General features: G+C 34.5%; 2 protein-coding genes across 3 annotated transcripts in view; one reads left to right on the top strand and one right to left on the bottom strand.

Annotated features, from left to right (window-relative positions):
• LOC145690081 (nucleolar complex protein 4 homolog A) overlaps positions 1–5346 on the top strand; it is a 39565-nt gene extending 34219 nt beyond the window's left edge. Inside the window, exon 10 of the mRNA XM_081764610.1 lies at positions 5111–5346. Within this exon, the coding sequence (XP_081620736.1) occupies positions 5111–5227 (117 nt within the window). The 3' untranslated portion in view covers positions 5228–5346. The remainder of the gene's footprint in view (positions 1–5110) is intronic.
• Positions 5347–7878: 2532 nt separating this feature from the next.
• Positions 7879–16931, bottom strand: part of LOC145690080 (hemicentin-1-like) — a 117957-nt gene continuing 108904 nt past the window's right edge. For both annotated transcript variants that reach the window (XM_081764608.1, XM_081764609.1), the window contains exons 36-38: positions 15196–15392; positions 9512–9593; positions 7879–8243 (exon numbers count right to left, since the gene is read on the bottom strand). In XM_081764608.1, the coding sequence (XP_081620734.1) occupies positions 8156–8243; positions 9512–9593; positions 15196–15392 (367 nt within the window). In that variant the 3' untranslated portion in view covers positions 7879–8155. The remainder of the gene's footprint in view (positions 8244–9511; positions 9594–15195; positions 15393–16931) is intronic.

The raw sequence follows: 16931 nt of genomic DNA, 5'->3' as shown, positions 1-16931 counted from the left end.
TTAATAGACTGTAATAAGAAACTGAGAACAAAACAAATAACACCACTACCACGGTCCTAGGATTCGGGCGTTACACCATCTAAGGATGTTAGCCGTATACCCACCGTCGCTGTTGCGTCAGCTCCAAGGTATATTGGTTAATACCTGTAAAAGAATACAAGGTGGGGCAGCCATGTGAAATTTACGCCAGATGGGTAGTGGGAGACGAAAGTAATGTTTACCCTCCACTGCTTAGAAATACCTTACCTTGTGACATACGCTTCAACTTGTACACATTTAGAAGATAATATCCTCCATTCGCTGAGAAAGAGACAATAGAAATAGCACACTTTGAGGTTATTAAATATTACTTTCCATTGCATATTAGAAAAAAAGATATTTTGCAAAACACTTACATTTAAATTTTAACTTCAATGAAAATAAAACATTTACAAACGTGTGAGAACACAAGATTTCACTTAGACAAAAGAATGGCCCTATCACTGTGGTATACGAACCGATACGGTACCGAAATAATACGCGAAGTTTACGACCGAACGAATAGGATGAATCGGTTACACTAGTTAACAAAGGTTTTGTTACATAAAAGGAAATACCTGTTCTTAAAGGAACTTTTTGCGCTGAATTCGAATATGCACTCGGTTTTTCTCCATCACGTACGGTTTTCCCGTAACAGAGGGATTTTCGGGAAAATCCCTCAAAAATTTCCCTTTTCGTTTATTTTACACCCCAAGATCTTGTCCCCTTGCATATACTAACATAGAAATTATACCTAAGTATACTTTGATTCATATTTAACAAACCCTCCAAGTTTCGTAATAATCGCTTTATTCTTTCTAGAGAAATAAATATGTTTGTATGTATATTGTGTGTACTGTTTATTGCACCTTATAGTAATGCTTTCAGATCTCTTAAGTTGAGGTAAAACGTTTTGCTTTATTACCACAAACACATATATAAAATATAATACAATATAATTTACAAGTGTGACAATTTACAATAAACAATAATACAAATGTACCAAAAGGTCATGAAAAGACAATCAAAACTATCACAATATATGAAACTTCCATTGGGTTACAAAAACGTACACTACTTCCTTCTTTTGTAAGAAATGTTGTATTCTCTAACAAGACCCCAACAATAGTCCCCCATCATTGAAGGATCCCATCATCCCTGGTACCTTTTCTCCATTGCCATTATATCTTGGTGGAATCTTTCCCCCTGTTCGTCGCTGAGAGCACCTAGGTTAGCAGGAAAGAAGCTGAGGTGGGAGTGCAAAAAGTGGATTTTTAAAGACATTCTACAACCCAACTCTTTGTATTTCTGTATCATGTCCTGTACGATTTCTGTGTAACTCTCAGCTTTGTTATTGCCCAGAAAGTTGCGCACAACACACTTAAATGCTGTCCAGGCAGCTAGCTCAGCACTGTCTAACTTGCTGTCAAAGCTATCATCAAGCATTAATTTCCTAATTTGGGGACCAATAAACACTCCCGCTGAAATCTTAGCATCACTCAGGTTAGGGAACTTGTCTCGCAAATACTTGAAACCTTCACCAGATGTGTCCATGGCTTTGACAAAGTTTCTCATAAGTCCTAACTTGATATGAAGTGGCGGTAGTAATATCTTATTAGGATCTACCAAAGGAGCGTATTTGACGTTGCATTCTCCAGGTACGTAATTCACTCTAGGTTCCCATTCCTTCACTTCATAATGTTTGTCATCAGCTCGGCTATCCCATAAACATAAAAAACATTGGTACTTCGTGTAACCGCACTGCAGTCCTAATAAAATACCAACTACCTTGAGATCACAACATATTTGCCAACAATGGTCCTTGTAATTTATAAGATTTAGCAAAGTTAATATGGTGTCATAGGATTCCTTAATCTTCACTGAGTGCGCAAGTGGTATAGAAGGTTTTTTATTTCCATTATGTAAAAGGACAGCTTTAAGGCTGACCTTTGACGCGTCGATAAATAACCTCCATTCTTCTGGAACGTAAGGAATTCCTAGCTCCGCCATCAACCCATTTATATCCGTACATACGCACACATTATCTTGCATTGAGAAATAACTTGAAAATTGAACATGCCTTTTCCTGTACACTGATATGTTCGTTTCTGCATCCAATAAGTTTCACTGCTGGAGCCTTGATCCCAGAAGTTCCGCCTCTTGTTTTGTCAGGTGCAAATCACGGACTAGGTCATTAAGTTCACATTGCCGGATGAAATGTGGCTCGCGAACCCAGTCAGGGATGAACGTTGGATCCTTGGATGTACATGTTGATGTCGATGGTTCATCAAGGTCATTATCATCATCAGAGTCTTTTGGCCATATATCTTCCCAGTTGGTAGGGGGCTCGGGAAGTGGAAGTTCATCCCCGTGCGGAATAGGTCTAATTGCGGATTTAACGTTGGGATAACTTATTGTGTATTTGCTTTTTTTAGAATGTCCCTTAACTACTGTGAGACAAAAATAACAATCATCCAGATGGTTGGTGGGTTCTCTCCATACCATTGGTACAGCAAATTTCATGAACCTCCGTTTCCCTTTGGCCCATGCAAGTAAAGTGACGTAGCACGACGCACAAATTATGTTGGGTGCCCAAGTTTTGTCCTGATCTCCCACACGACATCCGAAATATATATAATATGCTAGTTTCACCGATGGCGTAATGGATCTACACTGTCCTTTAACTACAAACTGGCCACACACATAACAAAAACTATTTGGTGAGTTAACACACGAACGCCGTCCTCTTGACGCCATTGTACTGATCACAAACTAAACTTCTGGTCTTAGTTGGGTATAATGCCGTTAAGATCAAACATGAAAGCACTCTAGCAGCAAAGACAACTTTGAAAGTGAAGTAGTGTTAAACCACACGTCAATATAAAAATGTACAAAACTCCCTCACCAGGTGTCAAGAACACAAGAAAGAAAGAAATGCGGGGGGAGGGGGGAAACGATACCGTAGTGGAAAATTCAGACTGCATTAGTTCATTGTTGTCAACAATGAGTCTGTATTCCATTCTTTCTTTTTTTTGCATTCTGTTACATTTGATAACAAATATTGATAACCAGTTCATGAACAAAACGAAAAAACTTAGAGAATTGTATATATATGTATTAAGATATACATATACTGTACGTTTAAAAAAAAATATACGTTGGAAGTATTTACAGAGAGCAATACAAGTGTGTTGTTGACTATTGTAAATATTCATTTTTATGTCTGTGTTTGTAGTAATAAAGCAAATCGTTTTTACTCCAACTCAGGAGATCTGAAAGCATTACTATCAGGTGCAATAAACAGTGCACACAGTATACATACAAATATATTTATTTCTCTAGAAAGAACAAAGCGATTTTTACGAAACTTTTAGGGTTTATTAAATATAAATCAAGGTATACTTAGGTATAATTTCTATGTTACTATATGTAAGGGGACAGGAGCTAGGGGAATAAAATATCTGAAAAAGGGAAATTTTTGAGGGAATTTCCCGAAAATCCCTCTGTTACGGGAAAACTGTACGTGATGGAGAGAAACCGAGTGCATATTCGAATTCAGCGCAAAAAGTTCCTTTAAGATCAGGTGATTTTTCTTATGTAACAAACAAAAAGTTTAAATTTGTTAACTAGTGTTATTGACTATGCAGTTCACTACAGACACTTCACTTCCATCGCTGTATAAAGATAAGTTCATTTGACGTCTTCATTATCTGGATCGTAGTAACACTCTTCTATGAGATTCTTCATTCGTTTTAAATCCGAAATATGTTAACTGAGGATGTACAATGGAAACACATAGTTTACGCTGTAAATCCACAATATTCACAAAACATATTAACTTTCGTTATGTGGCGTAAAAACTACTATTTAGCCAGTAGACTATTAGGACCTGCATAGTACAAATTTTCATTGCATTTCTTCCTTTTTACAACACTTCGATATGATGCAAATTAATATTGGAGAGTGTAAGTTTAATACGTAATACTACTATAACATTATGAAACACTCTGACGCGCGTCTTTTTAGAGCGTCAGTTCGTAACTTGTTGAGTAGCGCAAGAATACACTACCAAACTGAAATATAGTGCACATGGAATATTAAGTTTTTACTTCATTGTTTTACTAATAATATATAATGGATGATTCATAGGTTAATAGAAATCACATTAAAAACACTGATTGTTCCAATAAGTTGTGCGATTGACGATTATTGATAGACTTTACATTGTCACGTAAAAATCTGTCATCGTCATGAGTTTTGCTGCGTGGGCGTTCAGCACGAGAATAGCTAAATTCCTCTTCCTAATATAGGCTAACGAGAGGAAGCAGGGCTGTCTGGAAAAGTGAGGCACCTTTTGGGTGACAAATTCCTGAGCATTGTTCTCCTCCAACTGTTAGCTGATTGCGTTATATTTCTAAAAGTTGACGCTGGGGAAATACGAGGGTTGATTTAAAAATTCATGCCAATCCATCTTGTTACACCATAACTTATCCGACCATGTCACATTTTTCCAGTTAGCAGCTGTCCATGTTGCTTGATCGCGGCACCATTGGCGTCATGTTAAAGCGTAGTGATTCTTTATCAGCAGTTTTGCCCGTGCAACGTGACGCTGTGTGATTGGCTCTTGCATCGTAACTCACGGCGAACTGTGATTGTCGACAGTTTAAACAGAGAAAAAAGACTGTTTAGTTTCTTAGCTCGTGCACTTGTATATTCAATTTAATTTATTAATTTAAAAAAAAAATAAGAGTAGTTAGAAGATTTTCTGGCTTCAAGTATTCACACGTCACTCATTAACTAACACAATAGTGAAAACGTTCTACAAATAGAAAGTGAAGATAATGGTGCTACATCCCTGGTGAAGCTACCATAACCAGCAAAACAGTAATCAGTAAAGTTTGTTAATAGTCACTACTGCCCGAACAATAATGTACTAAAGTGTATCCTAGTATTTATAACGAAACTTTAAAATAATTATGAAATAAATAAATGTGATGTTAATTCCTGAAACTTGTAATTTATAACCTAACCTCTGTTTTTCTTCTTCCTTGATATTTGATTTATAACTTATACTTTTTTCTCTCCCTTGCAGATATTTGATAGAGAAATAAAAAACAAAACGAAGGAAATCCCGTTGACATTTGAAAGACCTCAGAACTTAAATGTTCCTAAAACAGACCAGACGTCACAGCTTTGGTTATTGGAATGAGTATTGAGGTTCATTGGAAGACGTGACAATAATGAAATGTAACATAGGCGGTAGTTTTAATACAGTATTAAATCCATTGTATATTTTTATAATAAAAGTGTTTCACAATAAAATGTTAAGTGAAGAATCTCATTTCCCTTTTATGTTATACATTCATGTTAGAACTAGATGATTGAAAAAAATCAATGACAATTCGTCACTACATTTGCGTGGAATAATGAAATATGACTATTTATTGTATAATTGCAGTCCAGCTCTCAAATTTCGAATATCTTAAATCTATTAGTGACACTGTCCATAGCGATCGTCTCATAAACAAGAGATCTTTGATTCGATCTGTCATTCGTATTGGTTGAAGGGTTTTTGTTAACTCCAGTGCACTGATAGTGCCTGCGATGAAATTATAGATCACTAGTTCGTATAATGCTATCTTTAAACATGGAATTTTGCGTTTCGTTCAGATCAGTTTGTTTATGTAGTTTTAATTTGTTAAGTATAATTCAATTTGTTCATAGTTTGGTATAAAACGTTGCGTGTAATATTGTATCACCACAGGCTTAGGTTGCCATAATTCTAATTAAATCTGTGCAAATAACACGACAATAAAATAGTGGATCCTGGTTGTTCCAAGTTTACGAACTCGGAAGTTTTGTCTGTACATAGAAGTGAACCAGCCAGGTTGTGATTGAACAAGTGAATTTGTATCATTTTGGTTTATTGAAATGTATGATAAAGAAAAGTTATTTTAAAATATCAGGCCCTCGCCTTAAAAAACTGAAAACTAAAAGAAACTCAGGCATAAATCTTCGAAATGGTTAGCCGCATGCTTATTAAATAAGCTGTAATGTTCACCGTGTTTATTTTGTTACTGGAAATGGAGTTTTGGGTTTCCGAATTCAGTATTATAAATAATTTTCATGTAGATAGAGAAGCATCATGAATAGTCCCAAGCCCATCTCCGTCCAATTGCTTTTTGAAAAGACATTCGATTACATAAGAAAATGAAATGAAATGAAATGAAATCCTTGAGTTTTACGTCCCACGGTCATGCCGGCTAGGCTAAAGGAGACGGTAATGATGAGAAATGAATGAAATGGTGGAATGATGAAAGTGGAAGGAAACGGGAGAACCCCGAGAAAAACCGCGCACACGGTGTTTGCCTACCACAAAGTTCACTTGGCGCGAGCCGGGATCGAACCATGGACCCCAAACATCAGAGATGAACGTTCTACCACAGCCACCGCGGCCCCCTCGATCACATCAGAATCGACATCCAAATGGATGAACAACATCGCCAAGACAATTATGCACAATGAACATATAAAAAGGAAGAGGAAAATATTAGAACGTGTAAGAAGTGCTAAAAGTTTTCATAAACAAAAGTAGAATTGGCATTTAGAAGTCATGAAGAGGATAGCGAATGAATGAACAGTAACAATTACATTGAATTGCTGATTTGGTCGCAGAATATGAATAGTAACTTGAAAACCATTTGTATAACAACTACTTTCGCTAGAACTCCCAAACGAATTCAGAATGACCTAAGCAGTTCAGTAGCAGAGGTAATGTTCGATGAAATAGGACGTGAAATTTTTAGTTCTTCATTGTTGTAAGGTTACTTGAGAAAATGATAGACGTAACAGGTAAGTCGCAACTTTAAACACTATTACACTATTCAGTGGCAGTGTACGTAATGAAGAGTGGTAAAGGTGGGAAAAAAAAAAAAAAATATTCGTATGGTTTACATGTGTTACTGGAAATCGATCTGCTACAGCATTTGCCAAACTAGTGTAAAAATGAAATCTATTATACTAATGAAAGGAGGAACCAACCGATTTTTTACTTTACACACCAAATCCTCTATAGGTGCGAATTCTAACGGTAAAGAGTGAAAAAGTGACTGACTGGAATGGGACCTCCGGCATACTGTGTCGGTGCATTAACCATTACGCCACTTAGTCCGCTTCCCAGAACAGCCATTCACATCTCGGACCACGTGGATTGTACCACAGACCCCTGCTGTGATTGGACAATCTGGTCCATATACCGAGCACTTAATAACGGTTGTCATTAATAATGAAAGGAGGATACAATCGATATTTTTTACTTTACACACCAAATCTTCTATAGGTGCGAATTCTAACGCAAAGAATGAAAAAAGTGACTGACTGGACCAGGACTTGAACCCGGGACCTCCGGCATACCGTGCCGATGCCTTAACCTCTATGCCACCTAGTCCGCTTCCCAGAACAGCCACTCATTCTCGAGGCCGGTGCTCTCATCTCGGATTACGTGGGTTGTACTATAGATCTCCGGTATGTCCATATACTGAGCACCTTACGACAGTTGTAAAGTCTGTTAACATCTCATAATTATGCTACCAGGTATTTAGGTTGAAGGAAATAGATGTTCAATAAAAGTGAATAAATATATTACTAATCCATGTTAGTATTATACTGTTTGTTAATGACGAAGGATGTGTTGTGATTCATGACTTGTTCCCCGGCTGGACATAGCACTACACGCCACTGCTTTAGTAGAATCAGTCGAACTATTTAGATGATGATGATGCAAAATCGAAATGCTTTTCGGGAAAGAACGAAGCTCCAGATGCGTCGTTCAAATTATTTGTAAAGAAATACACATTGTAATTCTAAAATATATTTCAATTCATTTATTGCTAAGGATTGTATGTAACGCTGAGTGAAATTATTTTTACAACCATGACATACACACACATACACAATCGCACCTCACCTTCACATACAATAAAACATGTATTCCAAGAGCTTTGTAAATAAAAACTACAACATATTTTACATTGTACTTTGTGGTACACAACTGAAAAGGCATTTTATACATAAGAAAAACAACGAGAAATTTTAAAAAAACGCAAATTGGCTTTAATATAAAATAATAAAATATCTTTCATTCGGCATAAACAAATATTATGTATCGTGTAGTATAAAGTAAGTCGTTTCCAATTTCGTCATATGAAAGCGCCAGAACTTCTAACCTGCAAGATGAAAAATCGAAATTATATTTATTCAAAAAAGACAGTTTTATCATCATATATGAAATAGTTTTTAAGTAATGTTCTCATTGCAAGAGTATAATCGAAAATTTTACTGGGAACCTTAACCCCACATCTCGAATAAGAAATACAAAATATTACTTAACATGGTATTTTAGTATTTGTATAAAGCAGCAATATAAAACGTTTATTGAAAAATTGGGTTTTTTGACTTCTGTGTTTATGTGCTTGGAACAGAAGTTCTAAAGAAATTATAGCACAAGCTTGCTATAATGTTATAATTTATTGTTTTTAAGTCTTATGAAATTGAAATGCACTAATTATGCAAACAGAAAGTAGTTCCCTTAAAGTAGAAATGGTGTGAAATTTTCTTTCGTTCAAAAGTTCGAAATAGAATTTGTTAATTACTGCAAATGCATAAACCACCAGAAGCACAAGAAATGTCATACATTTGTTTAAAGCTGGACAGATAAAATTATTTAACAACCAATTTACGAGTACTGATATATTATTTTGATATTCAAACATATACATTGAAGACAATAAAGGAAAATTCAGTGTTCTAAATTCGTGTGTATTTTCCACTATTAAGGACTCAATAAGAAAGGAATGTATTTTTTGAAAAGACTTATAGTAATCGACTCCACACCTAAATAGTATGAAATACATCGAATGTAGTTGTCTTCCTAACAAAGCTAAAGGCGTTTGTTCTATAAGAAACTGAATCAGAATTATAACACATTATATTTGAATTAATGGTGTCCGATCGTCTGTTGCATGTGGGCGTCTGTTTTTATTTTTCTTGTCCATGCTTGTATTTCTGAATAATATTGTTACGTTGTTTGCATAACAATATTTAGAATATTAATTTTTTTTGTTATAAAATTGTAGTTTCTCTAATTAGAGAATATGCAAGTTTTAAAAAAGTGACAGAAATCTCAGTTGAATCGTGATTCAAGTTCATGTTGATAAATATGTTAGTTTCTGTTATTAAGTACACTCCCTAGTGTTCTCTTCGAACTAAAAGTAAAATAGCTAACTTTAAATAACAAAGGGAGCATCTAGTTTCTGTATTAGATTGTTCAATATAAGTGTTAACTGTATAGAAAGCAATATATATCAACTTTTTATTATTTCAAACATTTGAATAATAATAATTTCAAATAAAAGGAGGAGTCAGTATATCTTTAGAAAAAAATGGATTGCGTTGATATAGATAAGTTATGTGCTATTAAGATATGGAAACAAACCTGTAGATTTTCGCTGCTTCTAATGTTTTTAAGGAATAGAGAACTCCTTTGCCATTCTGCACTCTAATACGGAATGGTTTACCTATAAAAGAAAGTAGTGAAAGAATTCTTTAATAAATACCATCATACAGTGCTGTAACCTAAATATTATAAACATTTTTCTTAATTGCAACACGTAAAAATGCTTTCCCTTGAGAAGACAAATATATATTTTACCCTAAATCTTCAAACTAACGGAAAACAAAAGAACAGTATAAATATTTGGGTTTTATACTAGCTTATAATTGCACTACAAGCTTGGCGGATTGGTACGCAGAGGAAGAGAGCTATTTCTCCTACAAGCTCTCCGTTTTAAGTGCAAGCTTGCCAGTACCAACCTCTCTCCAAAATGCACTGTACTCTTAGCCATAAGCGGTAAATCAAATAAATGGGAATCATCTTTGGCTACTTTATGACAAAAGATTAAACTGTCCGTTGTCTCAAAACATTGTAAGAACATGGCTTTTTATAAAAGAGATCGGGTAGCCACGTATTTTGAACACGATTTTGATGTAAATCAATGTGTCTTTGAAATATTATTATATAATTTGATCGCTTGTTGTATAACAAAATCCGTCGATCAACCATTGATACAATCACATGTGTTCTTGCAAGAGACGTTAGTAATGGTCCATTGCTTCCTCATCATGTTAAAACTTCCGGTGTATTTTAAACAGTTATTGTAAAATACATTCCCATTCTATCATCTTATTATTTCTATACCGAGCTTTTATGTTTGTACCTTGTTGAGGGTTTTCGTTAAAATTTTCGAAGTCTTGGGATAGCTTCAAGTATAACTTATTATTCTTGATTTCAGAATATATTATACTTTTTGGAATAAATTGGTAAATCTCTTCATGAGAATAGTTGTTTCAATTATATAGCCGATTGGTCTCTACGTGTGGCTTTGGTTTAATTACCTCTGTTTCAAAATGTTACAAATGGAACCATAATCGTGAGGCATTTCGGAATTAAGGTGACGCAAATAATAAGCCACTTGCCCTATACACCTTAATGTAAAAAACATAACATTTATTTATTTTTCATTTCTTTAAACTGACGATTTACATTGGAATTATTACCAAACTAACAATATTAGAAGGTAAGAAAGGAAGAAGGACCAGAAACTATATTTAAAAGTACAGGGTATACCACAATATGGTTTACTATCATAAATTTTAAAACTGTATAGGAAACATGTACGGTAACTATACGTGGCTCGTTACTGGAATTATTTAGCAATTCATATTCATTTATGAAAATCGTGCTCAAAATCTGCAAACACACTCGCATCCTGATGGCAACATTGCTGATAGTAGCCGTGTATAAATTTCGAGGTAATCTCGTTGATGATATCGGAGATCGACGTTTTCAATTCTTCAATAGAATGGTGATTAGGCCTGCACTATTTTCTTCCTTAAGAAACCCCATAAGTAAAAATCAGGAGTGTATGGTTAGCGATTTCAAAGGGCTACGCGCAACATCTTGCCTTATCCGTTCGATGTTTTCAGATGTTACAGCTCGTCGTGGACGACTACTGCGCTTTCTGAAAGTTTGTCTTTTCGTATTCCACTTCATTAACGAGTTCAAAATTGTTGGGTTGGAGGATGCATCTCTACAATTAAAATGTTGTGTACATTTTCTCTGCATGGTTTTATGTGTGATTTAGTCATCTTGTACTCATTCACAATGAAAACACACTGCTTTGTAATATATAAGGTCGTCATCTTGAATGACGTCACGTATGTATTGCAAGATATCCAAAACAAAAATTCTTGAGTTGCTTGAGTCATGTACTGTTACTGTACGTGTTTCCTGTACGAAGCTATTGACGTTTATAATGGTAAACATTGTTGTGGTCTGTGCTGTATTATACCCGATATTTGCCTGGTTGAAATGAAGTAAAGCTCTAGGAAGACCTCAGGCACGATGGTCGGCCCCTGGAGTTTCCAATTGCGAATCGAAATACTAGCTACTAATCGACTGCTTCGCAGAAATATTCTATTTTTTTCGAACTCAAACTACTTTTAAGTGTAAGAAAAAGTAACATCTCGTTTGTCAGAATCAAAACCTGAATATGAATGACTTATTGTCAAGATGTTCCATCAATGTTTCCATGAATAAATGAATTCCTTTGAATAAGCTCCAATATTTAAGAGATCGGAAATCTAATACGATGCATAAATTTTCACATTAAAAATTACAACATTCTCGTGGAATACACATTCCTGTAATAGGGTTACAGACAAGCAGAGGGTGGAATCACTAGACTTTTATTATGTTTTATTATCATGCGTGCTGCGCTAATAAACATTCTTGAGGCAAATAAAATAAAAGCAAACATAAAAACCACAAATATTAATTGAAGAATAAAATAGAAACGAACCCATCGCCACAACTGACGTGTTTGTCCATTGTTTGATTTAAACATAAAGACATATGACTGGAACATTATTGCAAGTTGTGCTTAAAATTAAAACAATTTCATTAATAAAGCTACTTTATTTAATAGGATGTATATTCAATATGCATTAAAAATACTTACTCCAAAAGCACCCAAAATTATCTGAAAGCAAGTGTTTCGACAGAAAGTTACCACCTTCTTCAGCATATATATTTTCAGAAAACTGGTGTACACAACACTAGTTAAAAGATAATAAAGTATGTGATTTGGTCATGTAGGAAGGAAACCAAAATTCTAGAAGTATGCTTGGATTTTTTTTTTTTTTTTTTTTTTTTTTTGTGTGTGTGTGTGTGTGTCTATGTTTCGAAGACAATTTGTAAACGAAATGAAGGTTTGGCTATGGAAGATAAGTTTCCCCTCTCTTAGCTAATATAGTTATGAACAATTTTGAATCCGGGTTTTTACAAAAATAGAAGTTTGAATTTATCAGATATCACAGATTTGTTGATGATGGAATTTTGATTTACAATAATAATAATAAATAAATAAATAAAAGTGGAGTTCAATAATATTTTCAGATTGTTAAAGTTGACTGTTGGAAAAGAATCAACCAAAACTTCTTGAATTTCTTAGACTTTCACTTTTACAAATTGAATAAGTTCCAGACCAGTATTTACAGCAGGCACGCCAGACTCAGAATCCCAAATGAGCTAAATAATCATTAGTTTACAATAGTGCGGTCCGCAAAAGAAAGAAAAAAATCATCATAATGGATTTTAAAAAATAAGTAAATACATACGTAAAATCTTATCAAATACTGTAATTCTTTGAAATAGAAAGAACATAAGAAAATCTGAGTAGTAGAATCTTTTTTATTATGCAACCAGATTTCGGATGTCTGGAGACATACTGCACACTGGCGATTTTCAGAATAGAGGTCATATGTATATCTAGCTGTTGGCTAGCTTGGATATATCTCGAAGGATTCTTCCGCTTCCGTAAATTTAAAAAAAAATGATATGTGCCTACTGGACATGGAAATCACGTACGACACAAATTTAGAGTTTCTGAAAACAGCAGTCGCCAATATTCGTAAAATTCGGGGATACCCCCTTAACTGAATGTTTGCTTTAGAGTTAAGCTGCATCAGATTTCTGTTAATTCCATCTGTAAATGGACTGACACTTTCTCAACTAGGGTTGAGAAAGAGACCCCCCTCCCAAAAAATGTAAAGAAGTAAATTATATACTTTTTGTTATTTTCTCGGGATGAACCGAGGGCCGTGAGTTTGATATGCCTGATTTACAGGAAGCCGAAGTCCGCAGATAACAAGTCAGCATATTCGTGCCTCGCAAAGCCAACGTTTGGAACAGTATTGATTGATTGATTTTTAGTTTAGCGTCCCTTTCAGCAGCGAGGCTATATGAGACGTGGACCTACTGATTAACGTGGAATCCGAACCACATGAGCTCCCGCCGGGAATCGAAGCCGGGTCTCCCACGCCAAAGGCGCGTGCGCTAATCGCTTGTATGTTTTTAAGAGCATTTAGGTTAATCTCTGAAAACCAAAAGTTAGCGAAACGTTGTGAATTAATTTTGAATTGGGTACCGAAAATGGATCCAAAAAAAGGCACTTTTCGAAAGTGGAAAGAAGAGACATGGAAATTTTATTTGGAGTGTAAGGAATTTCAGGATATATCGAAGGAGAAGAAAGTATCGAATGGGTTTTCCTCGTTGTGGCCGTGTATATCTCACAAAAATAGCGTATAAAGTAGGAATAAAATATGGATTGTAAAACCCCAGCAATATAGAAAAATCATTATCCGGATATAAAATTTCGAGGATAAGACTTTGTTTTTGGGTGTTCATCAGATACATGCTCTTGTGACAATGTTACAAAAGTACTACCAAAATAAACATTTCAACGAGGATCAAGAGCATTTGAGGGATACAAAAGGGATGAACAAAACACATGAGGTTTGGCAAGGCATTTCCAAATATCGACCACAACATTAAAGACTTAAAAGTCCTTTATAATAATGTGTCATACAGAGAAAAGGACAGTTTTGAATCATACTGTGTAAGGACTAAAAATCGAACATTAAATTTAGATAAAAGAAATCGTGTGAAGGATTGGAATAACATTATTAATAGAATTCTGGAGCAAAGATTAATTAGGAAAACGAAAGAGAAGGAAAAAAAAACTTCATTCTTATAAAGCAAATCAAATTAAATCTTAACCAGGTTATTTTTTAAAATTTAATATATGTTACGGTACAACATGGCGGATTTTGAAAAAATAGGTTTAGCAAAGCTTCACCCATTACATCGGTATTGAGCACAAGTGTGAAAGTTCCGTAGCTATTGTCGGTATAATCTGTAAAATTTGGAATGAGAAAAAATACTGTAGATTGAGAGAAGTAAGAAATTTCAATCTTCAACTTATATATATATATATATATATATATTTTTTTTCAAAAGACTCATAACGTTCCTAGTATAAAATAGCGTATATCTCGAAGTTTGATTTTTGAGAAATGTTGAAGAAGTTCACATTAGTGCAGTGTTAATACTTTTCTTCGACCAATTTCGTTATTAGTGGATGGAATAAAGCAGGTAAAACAAGTGAGATTAGAAAGCAATGTTTCTTTAATTATTATGAATCAGTTACGTAAGATAATTTACGGTTAGTCTTCATAAAGAAAGGTATAAGAGAAATGTTATGGAGGACTACTGGAAGTGAAAGAAAAATAATGCTATTAGGAAGAAGATAATCAACGAGATGAAGTTCCACAATCAACGTTAGTTTTCTAAAAAAGGTGTGTGCTGAAGAAGGCATTTTATCGAAACGTTCACATTTAGATAATCCCCTTTAAACCTCAATCAATCAAACATTTATATAATATTGGGTGCTTTTGGGATAAGTATTTTTTAATGAGTTTCATTAATCTGGAATGTTGCGCTTGATATTTACAAGTAATGTTTCAATATTAGCAACAATAGATATTTAAGAATATGAATTTTGTCTCCCTCTGAAAAAAAAATCTTCAGAAGGCGCTTATAGTTAATATTGAAGATAACAGAAGTGAGTTGCAACTGATGGATATAATCTACTTTTCGTTCCAAAAAACAAAAAAAAAAAAAAAAAAAAACATTCATTGAGCCGACCGTGCATGTGTATGCGCCTTAAAAATGAACTCACTCAGATTAGAGAAAATAAAAAGAAAAAAGGAACTCATTACCTATTTCATTTTCAACAATTCTGTATGTTGTTTTTGGTATGTGATGTCCATCTTCATCAAACACTGCCAAATGCATGAGATCTTTGTATGGAAAGACTGGATGTTCGAGTGTGACTATAGTGAAGACTACTAGCTGCGCCATCTTTACTGTTCCATGACAAGAAGATTGTGGATCCTCGCACAGCTGAATACAGTAACTGTAAGAATAGAATTACCAAGATCAAGAACTTAGGAAACTTACATAATGAGTAATAGGAATTTATTGCCGATTTAGTTTCTATAAATTTTCTATTCATAATTTTGTAATGTTTGAGGAGTATACTATAAAACAATTTTTTCTACAGTAGGCATATTCTCTATACTAGAGCCTGTCTTATCTCATCTATGCTCTCGGAAAGTATGCGAACTATACTTCGGCCCCACCCCCCACCACCGTCTGACGGAGAAAATTCTCCCTTTGCTTACGGAAAAGGAGTGAATGACCTCAGCTGTGTTGCCAATTTGACATTCAATCGTTTGGTCTTGACGAGTGAAGATCGTAGGCTACATAGAATACCTAACAAGATAGAGGACAGCGAAGTCCGTGAAATAATTAATTTTGGCAACGCTTCCGCATCTAACAATTGAAAGATCTCGTCCGCAACAACTTCTCCGTCCTCTTTTGAGATAGGTACGGGAAAGCACACATCGACTGCGGCGCCAGAAGGGGCACAGATCAAATAAAAAGGCTCTAGTACTATTTATTAATATATATCAAAGGAACATTAAATCACAGTAACTATAAAATCTACTTTTCATAATGAAATCTTTAGTAGAAATATGTAAAATTATATTTGATATAGTCAGTGACATGTAAAATGCAAGATTTGAATTACTCTTTGCACTCCAGAATTGATAGAAGAGAATATAATTAAGTAAGATTTTATTGCTTGTACCATAGCACGTTACCGTACATATTCATACCATATCAGCAAAAATTAAGAAGTTCTAAATTCGGGTATTTTCCAATTTTTTTCTTTTCTGCTCAAACACACATGCTTTACGGGTTTGTATATTATGTTATTCTGTATGTACACTCATGTCCAAAATGATTGTCACATATCTATAACTGTCTTCTTGTAAGAATATAATTTGATAATGATGTTGCAGGGCACTTTTAATACTGATACTATGTGTATAACCGGGAAATGTATATTTGTGGTAAATTTCATAGGAAAAGAATTATAAATACGAAAATTAGAATGAGTAAAACAAAGTGTTGCTAAATGGACAAGAAAGTTTTATTTTCGTTTTATTGTTCTTATTTACTGCTCTTTTAACATGAAATTTTCCACGTCCATGTCTTTGCCGATTATACACATACTAACATTATAAGAAATACCGGGCGAATTCGTTATCAAATTATATCCCTAGAACAACATATTTATAGACATGGCGACAATAATTTTGGACATGAGTGTACCTAGGTACAGTAAATGAAACTCAGTATAGCAATTCAAAAATACTTAAGAGTATAAACGTTATAGTACGTATACATTAAATATCTGCTGAGATCCCTCGTGGCTATATGGTTAACGTGCGCGGTAGACCCGGGGTTCGAATCCCGATGGGAGCTTGGCTTCCAGTTAAGCTATGGGTTCATGTCTTACATAGCATCGGTTCTGAATGAAAATGAACTTAAATCTTTCAGTTTAACGTCCTATGATTGTGTTTGTTTTGCAAAGGGAAAAGAATGA

The sequence above is a fragment of the Thermobia domestica genome, chromosome 7, assembly GCF_964235325.1.
Source record: "Thermobia domestica chromosome 7, izTheDome1.hap1.1, whole genome shotgun sequence".
NCBI classification, from domain to species: Eukaryota; Metazoa; Arthropoda; class Insecta; order Zygentoma; family Lepismatidae; genus Thermobia; species Thermobia domestica.
This window is presented reverse-complemented; position numbering and strand designations above follow the sequence as displayed.